The sequence below is a fragment of the Brassica rapa genome, chromosome A01, assembly GCF_000309985.2.
Source record: "Brassica rapa cultivar Chiifu-401-42 chromosome A01, CAAS_Brap_v3.01, whole genome shotgun sequence".
Classification (NCBI taxonomy): domain Eukaryota; kingdom Viridiplantae; phylum Streptophyta; class Magnoliopsida; order Brassicales; family Brassicaceae; genus Brassica; species Brassica rapa.
This window is the reverse complement of record NC_024795.2, coordinates 11,328,771-11,337,042: the sequence shown is the minus strand read 5'-3', so window position 1 is coordinate 11,337,042 and position 8,272 is coordinate 11,328,771. Positions and strand designations below refer to the sequence as shown.

Below are 8,272 nucleotides of genomic sequence, written 5' to 3'. Positions count from 1 at the left end.
GACAGGTGTTACCCCAAAACACTCTGTGCTCAGTTTACTCTCGTGGACCCACAGAAAAGCCCATTAGCCCAAAACCATCTCTCGCCCGTGGTGTATATAACCGCGTGCAACCAGAAACCCTAAAGACTCCCACCAAAAACATCACCGGAGAATCTGACGGCGGCTTAGCAGCGACTGCTACTGCAAAAAGATTGTTTATCTTCTTGGGGTATTTTACTTACCTTTGGAAGAAACATAACGTCTTTTGCGGTAGCTAAAAGCTAAGCTCGGTCGTTATATATACATATTTTATAAGTACTGCACTATTTAAAATAACACAATGGCAGCTGCTCGTTCACTCTCCGGCGCCGTTAAATCTCTTTGCTCCGCCGCATCCCACAACATTTCTGGTTCCATTGTCTTGAGGTACTTTTATTTAAAATGATCCGTTTTTATTTACTTAAGATCATGCACTGTCTTATATTCCGACTGAAAAAACAAGTTAAATTATGTAATGAGAAAAACCAGATGTAAAATTTTAATTATAAATACTGATATGTTATTATCTGTACGGCTACAGAGTTTGAAATATCATATGATCACTTAGATTTAGTTTTTACTATAAAAAAATGCCCGATATAGATCACGTTATCACGTTTTCACATTTTCATTATATCATTTAGCTCTTCTATCTTTGGCGAAATGTAAAAGACGGTTGTTCAAAAAAAAAGAGTAAAAGACGCGAAAATATTATTATAGAGTTTTATCGTATTCTTGTTGGATTCAGGAGGAGTTACGTTGCGACAGTACCAGGATTTGGTAAGGGAGGTTCCACAAGAGTTACGGTGGGGAAGATGGAACAAAGAGCAAATCAAGAGGCAGAGTCTGCGTGGGCCCCGGATCCAGTTACGGGATACTACAGGCCATCTAATCGTGCGGATGAGATTGATCCAGCGGAGCTGCGTGAGATGCTTTTGAAAAACAAAGCCAAGCCTTTCTGAGGATTTCAATTTGGTTGGTTCCACTAGACTATGTTGTAAGGGATTCCTGTTTGTTATGTTCGTCTTAAATATCTATCTTTTGGAGTTTAAAGTAAAATAAAGATACTATATATTTCAGTTCGTATGAGTTCACGTTTCTTGTAGTTAAATCTCGACAGCATGAAAAACAACAAAGATCCCATACTGCCACGATTAGCTTGGTGGCTTTTCCTACCTAAGTATTGTTATTATATACATATAACGAGAATTTTCGAGAATTTTCGTAACACCCATTCTCGAGGATCATTTCGTTTCAATACTTCTTTTATTCACAGGGCCGGCTCAATGTTTTGAAACTACAACTATTATTATTAAATGTTATTTTGAAAAAAGAAATAATTTTAAATTATTACTAAACTAACTAATATTTTTTATTTCTTCATTTTTAAAATATTTTGTAACACTATATATATATATTAACATGATATTATATCTATTTTATATATTAACAAAAAATGTGAAATTTTGAAGTAGATCCGGAACGGTGGCACTGACCCTATGATAACTTACTTCAAATGAAAATCAGATAAAATAAAAGCTCTAGAAATAAAAGCTCAAATTAGATTTTGACATGTGCTTTAAAAAAACGTGGAATTAATTCTCTTTCAAAATTTTACCATTTTTTTAGTTATAAGAATTTTTTTAATTATAAGATTATGCGTTTTTATATATGATAACCATATATATAAAAAAAAATATGATAACCATATACATTTAAAATTTATTGATTGCTTATGTTATAACCATAGATATTAGATATGATATAAAAAAATTATATTTATATTTATGAAATTATTTTTAAAGAAGTTATTTTTTAAAAAATATTGTATTAATTTTAATTTATTCTAAAGTATTATATTTATATACTAAAGATATTTTCTCATTACATATTTTAATATTATTTTTTGCACGTTTTATTTTTTAATGATAATATTTTATTTAATCATTTAGATGCATGTATTTGATCCAATTATATAAAAACACTACTATATAAGTTGAAAAAATGAAAGATATTTCACATTGCATATTTTAAAATATTCTTTGCAGATTTTAACTTTTAATGATTATTTATTTATTTATTTGCTTAGATGCATATATTTGTTCTAACCATATAAAACTCAACTATAAAAATTGTAAAGTGGAAAGTTTATGATTTTGTTATTTCTCATATTAGGAAAATACACTACAAAAAAATTCACATCAATTAATTTGTATCTCATATATACATTATATTAGTTTAATTTATTTATTATCCGCAAAATTAAGTATATTTCATAGGATTAAAAATATCTAATTATTCAAAACAAAAAAAAACCTGGTCGAAAAAATTGCTACGGATATGATAAAACTTTACCTATGGTAAATGGTAATAGTTAATTAACATTTATGATTTTGTTTTGGTTTGTAAAGAAACTTTATTTGTTATCATAAATATAAGATATTTCTATTATTTTGTAAATATGATGAAAATCTAAGAGTAGAATCTTAAATTTTTAAAATATGATCCTACTTTAATAGTATAGATGTGTTACATTGTCTATAATTTTTATTCTTGCTCTTACCTGCAAAAAATATTTAACTAACGGGAATGTAGATTTCATGAATCTACGAACTTATGTTAGGACAAGTAGATAACAAATAAAATAATAAGCTAATCGCATCTAGCATACATCAATTATTGGCCATATATATTGTAATGTTATATTTCTTATATATAAAGGAAATATTCTTGGTATCTTAGGTTTAGCCGACCTAAGGGTTTGCATATATACGTTTGTATGGCAAAGTTAATACACAAGTCAATTTGATATCAAATCTACATGGTATCAGAGCAATAAACACAAGTTTATCGTCTCTAGTTCTTGGGAAATTTTGTGTCGTTAGTAATGGTGGAAACCGGTGGAAAAAATAATGAACCTCGGTCAATTTCGCCATACTCGTTGTTTGCTTCAGACAACCCTGGAGCCGTCATAACCTCTGTTCTGTTGAATGGAGACAACTACAATGAATGGTCGTCGGAGATGCTGAATGCCTTGCAAGCAAAGCGTAAGCTAGGGTTCATCAATGGAACATTGAAGAAACCAGATGAAGGAAGTCCAGACCTAGAGAACTGGCTTGCGGTGAACTCTATGCTGGTAGGTTGGATTCGTACTTCCATTCAACCAAAGGTGCGTTCAACGGTGACGTATATCTCGGACGCACACCAACTCTGGTCTAATCTTAAGGAGCGTTTCTCGGTGGGGAACACAGTGAGGATTCATCAGATAAAGGCTCAGTTAGCCTCGTGTAGACAAGAAGGTCAATCCGTATTGGATTACTTTGGTAAGCTCTCAACCCTGTGGGAAGAGCTGCAGTCATATCAACCCATCCACGTTTGCTCCTGTGGAGCTGCAACAGCGATTGCAAAAGAAAAGGAGCAAGAGAAGATACATCAGTTTGTGATGGGATTGGATGATGCAAGATTCGGAGCCATCTGTACAACCATCATTGGTATGGATCCACTGCCTTCGTTAGGAGAAATCTATAACAAAATTGTACGAGAGGAACAGAGGATCGTGGCAGCTCGTGGTCACGAACAACAACAAGAAGCTGTTGGATTCTTGGCACGTCATGATGGTTCACAGTCGAACAATGTGGAAGCGAGACAAGAGAGCTCACTATTGAAGCCAAGAAACATGCTCTGTTCTCACTGCAGCAGATCTGGTCATGAAAAACGAGATTGTTGGCAGATTATTGGGTTCCCAGAGTGGTGGCCTGATCGTAACAACAGTGGAGGCCGTGGTCGTGGTAGAGGAGGTCGCAACGCTGGCTCGGGTGGTTCAGGTCGTGGACGTGCACAAGCAACTGCGGCACACACTACAGCTGCACATGCTACGAGCTCTAATACATCATCAATCCCAGGGTTAACGTCCGATCAGTGGAAGATCCTCACACAAATGATTCAAGAAAAGTCTGGTAGCAACAGTTCAGATAAGTTGTCTGGTAAGAAAGAACTTGGTGATGTTATTCTTGATACAGGTGCATCGCACCATATGACAGGGAATCTGTCGTTGTTAACAAACGTCAAGAACGTTCCTCCTTGCTCTGTCGGGTTCGCGGATGGCAGCAAAACCTTGGCTACGAGCGTTGGAGTGTTTTCATTGTCCGACACAGTCTTGTTGGATAATGTGTTATATGTTCCTGCATTAAACTGCACTTTGATATCAGTATCTAAGTTACTAAAACAGACAAATTGTCTTGCAACATTCACAGATACGATTTGTGTTTTACAGGACCGTTTTTCGATGACTTTGATTGGAGCCAGTGAAGAGCGTGATGGGGTCTACTATGTTACGGATGTCGTCTCAGCCAAGAGTCATAAAGCAGTTGGAGGTTCAGATCAAGCTTTGTGGCATCAACGCTTAGGACACCCGTCGTTTTCAGTGCTTTCAGATTTGTCTTTTTGTTCTTCTAAAGTAGCTGGTTCTCGTCCTTGTGACGTTTGTTATAGAGCCAAGCAAACACGTGAAGTGTTCTATGATAGTATGAATAAAACAAAGGATTGTTTTTCTCTTATTCATGTTGATGTTTGGGGTCCTTATCGGGTTCCTTCCTCTTGTGGCGCAGTCTATTTTTTGACCATTGTAGACGATTTTTCTAGAGCAGTTTGGACGTTCCTATTGCTAGCAAAATCTGAGGTGAAACAAGTCTTGGTGCAGTTCTTTGCATACACAGAAAAACAATTCAACAAGTCTGTTAAGATGAAGCGTAGCGACAATGGTACAGAGTTCATGGTCATGTCCTCATATTTCCGAGAAAATGGCATAGTCCATCAGACCAGTTGTGTAGCTACACCACAACAAAATGGGAGAGTTGAAAGAAAGCATAGGCATATTCTTAACGTGGCACGCGCAATTATGTTTCAAGCAAGCATGCCTATCAAGTTCTGGGGTGAAGCCGTGTTAACTGCTGCTTATTTAATAAATCGAACTCCATCCTCCATCCACAAGGGAAAGTCACCGTATGAGATACTCCATGGTGTGACACCAGACTACAAGCAACTGCGAGTGTTCGGCTCAGAATGTCATGTTCATCGAACATCACGCGACAAGGACAAGTTTACTGCCCGTAGTCGCGTGTGTGTGTTTGTAGGCTTTCCGTTTGGGAAGAAAGGTTGGAAGGTCTACGATATAGAGAAGGATGAGTTTTTCGTTTCTCGAGATGTTGTTTTCAGAGAAGATATCTTCCCTTTTGCGGCAAAGATAACTGGGTCTCAAGAATCAGTTCCGCAGGTAGAAGAGTTTGATGAAGATTGGTTAATAACACCAGTCGATAGGGGGAGTAATGAGGTTACAGGTGATATCGATGAACATGTTCCTCCTGTCTTAGAAGAAGTTTCCGCTGCAGAAGTTTTAGTACCTCAAGAACCCAGTGCCACGTCTGATGTGTTGCCTCAAGAGAATCTTGGCAGAGGTTGTAGAGAAAAGAAGCAGTCAGTTCGTCTCAAAGATTTTGTTGCGTACAATGCAGCTCCAGTAGACTCAGACACCCATCACACGCTCTCTCCGTGCTCTCATCAGTCCTTGATGCCAGCCCTCCCAGGTACATCATTTTATCCGCTCAGTGACTTTGTGTCTGATGATCAGTTTTCTCCAGGTCATAAAGCATACTTGACTGCACTTACTGCTGCTTCTGAACCTAAGAACTACAAAGAGGCAGTGGTGCAAAAAGTGTTTCGGGATTCGATGATCACTGAGGTTGAGGCTCTTGAAGATCAGCATACTTGGGACATCACTGATCTTCCACCTGATAAAACTGCTCTTGGGAGTCAATGGGTCTACAAAATAAAATATAATGCAGATGGTACGATCCAAAGATACAAGTCCCGTGTGGTTGTGCAAGGTAATAAGCAAGTGGAGGGTGAAGATTACTCGGAGACGTTTGTTCCTGTGGTTAAAATGAACACGGTTCGTACACTGCTTCGTCTTGTAGCTGCAAAACAGTGGGAAGTCTATCAAATGGATGTCAACAATGCATTTTTACATGGAGATCTCGAAGAAGAAGTGTACATGAAGCTACCGCCTGGGTTTCGTCATAAGTTTCCAGGAAAGGTGTGTCGATTGCGCAAGTCGCTATATGGACTCAAACAAGCGCCTCGCTGTTGGTTTAAGAAGCTGTCCGATGCTCTCTTAAGGTTCGGTTTCAGTCAGTCATATGAGGATTAATCCTTGTTCTCCTACACTCGTGGAAACATAGAGTTGCGTGTGCTTATTTATGTAGATGATCTTCTCATCTGTGGGAGTGATGCTTACATGCTGCAGAAGTTCAAAGATTATTTAAGCCGTTGTTTTTCCATGAAAGATCTAGGAAAGTTGAAGTACTTTCTTGGTATTGAAGTTTGTTGAGGATCAGAAGGTATTTTTTTATCACAAAGAAAATACACTTTAGATATTCTCGCAGAGACTGGAAATCTTGGATGTCGACCTGCTGCAACACCTATTGAGCAGAATCATGGCTTGTCCACAGTTGTTAGTCCACTTCTTGAGGATCCAAAGAGATATCGCAGGTTACTTGGTTGCTTAATTTATCTTCTCAACACGCGACCAGAACTCTGTTATTCTGTACACATCTTATCTCAGTTCATGAAAACTCCTAAAATAGCTCATTGGGAAGCCGCGCTGCGTCTGGTTCGGTATTTAAAAGGTTCCCCAGGTCAGGGTGTTTTACTTAAGTCGGATACTGATCTTACTCTCACAATATATTGTGATGCTGATTGGTCGTCTTGTCCTCTCACACGCCGGTCATTGAGTTCGTTTGTTGTCATGCTTGGAGGGTCTCCGGTTTCGTGGAAAACGAAAAAGCAGAAAACAGTATCTCATTCGTCTGCTGAAGCAGAATATCGTGCTATGGCTGCCGCGTTGCGTGAGACAAAGTGGTTTCGACGGTTGCTAAAAGAACTAGGCATCGATCAAAGGGCACCCACTAGGTTCTTCTGTGATAGCAAAGCTGCAATACACATTGCTGCGAATCCTGTTTTTCATGAACGTATGAAGCATATCGAAAATGACTGTCATTCGGTTCGTGATGCAGTCAAAGATCGCACTATTGTTACTGAGCATATTCGCACTAATGATCAGAATGCAGACATTCTAACCAAATCGCTAGGCAGAGTTCAATTTCAGAAACTACTGTCCAAGTTAGGTGTTCAGGATCTTCACACTCCAACTTGAGGGGGAGTATTGGCCATATATATTGTAATGTTATATTTCCTAATGTATAAAGGAAATATTCTTGGTATCTTAGGTTTAGCCGACCTAAGGGTTTGCATATATACGTTTGTATGGCAAAGTTAATACACAAGTCAATTTGATATCAAATCTACATCAATCAACCTATAAATCTTTACGACTAATGAATTATCCGTCTGTGGCCTGGGCTCAACCAACACTGTCCATCATGTACATGATCCTTACCTATGGATGATTTGAGGTCAATGAAGCCACCAAACGATGCTTTGATCATAGGGGTGCTTCATGATGATGAAGTGGGTAAGATGTGAGATAAATGATCTACTTGGTGAGCATCTGGCAACTAGTGAAAAGGAATCAAAGTCCTCCACGTTGTTATAGCTTTATCACATGATGATAGCTTTGATGATGTTCTTACGGTTGTTAAAGCAAAATCAAAGATCAAAGCTCAAAAGGTATATGGTTATGGACCTTTGAATGCAAAACATGTCTCGCCAAAAAAGGAAGAATGTGTTCATGCATGGAATACATAAAAAGCTTAGTTTTGCCGTAAGGAATCACCTAGGAAAAACTGTAGCTACGGCAGGATTGCCCACTGGGGCACTTCGCAGCGACACTACTGTCAATAATAACAAGAAGGATTTTTAACATAAAAACCCCTCAGGTATGTTTCATTTGGGTAAAAACCCCTCAATTAAAAACGTGACATAGAAACCCCCAAAGTCAGTTTTTTTAATGAATCAACCCCTCCGTCTATCTGACGTTAAAAGTTGTAATTTATCGTTAAATCAGAAACGCATCCGTTCAATGAATTACCAAAAATGTCACAGCTTTCATATCTCTTTTTTATCTATTTCCAGAATTCCCAAATCTGGAAAATTTTAGGGTTCTTGTAAATTTTCTCCATTCTTCTCCGTCCAGGGAAGTAAACAAAACTATTTTGGTTCTTATGTTTTCTATTTAGATTCTTATGTTATCAACTTGTACGTGATTTGCTATTTCTTAGAGAAGAAAATTGATGGAGCT

At 37.7% G+C, this 8,272-nt stretch overlaps 1 protein-coding gene across 2 annotated transcripts; it reads left to right on the top strand.

Annotated features, from left to right (window-relative positions):
• Positions 1-99: 99 nt before the first annotated feature.
• On the top strand, positions 100-1,107 carry LOC103870223 (late embryogenis abundant protein 41). 2 transcript variants are annotated; one of them, XM_009148347.3, is made up of 2 exons: positions 100-405; positions 770-1,107. In XM_009148347.3, the coding sequence occupies exons 1-2, from the start codon at positions 320-322 to the stop codon at positions 978-980; spliced, it is 297 nt and encodes a 98-aa protein (XP_009146595.1). In that variant the 5' UTR covers positions 100-319; the 3' UTR covers positions 981-1,107. The 2 variants fall into 2 exon arrangements, with proteins under 2 accessions (XP_009146595.1, XP_009146587.1); XM_009148339.3 differs by having other exon boundaries at positions 105-405; positions 767-1,107.
• Positions 1,108-8,272: the final 7,165 nt, after the last annotated feature.

Coding starts and splice junctions, on each gene's coding strand:
- LOC103870223 (XM_009148339.3), top strand. CDS start 320: ATGGCAGCTGCTCGTTCACTCTCCGGCGCCGTTAAATCTCTTTGCTCC. Junction 406..766: donor TCTGGTTCCATTGTCTTGAG/GTACTTTTATTT, acceptor TGTTGGATTCAG/GAGGAGTTACGTTGCGACAG.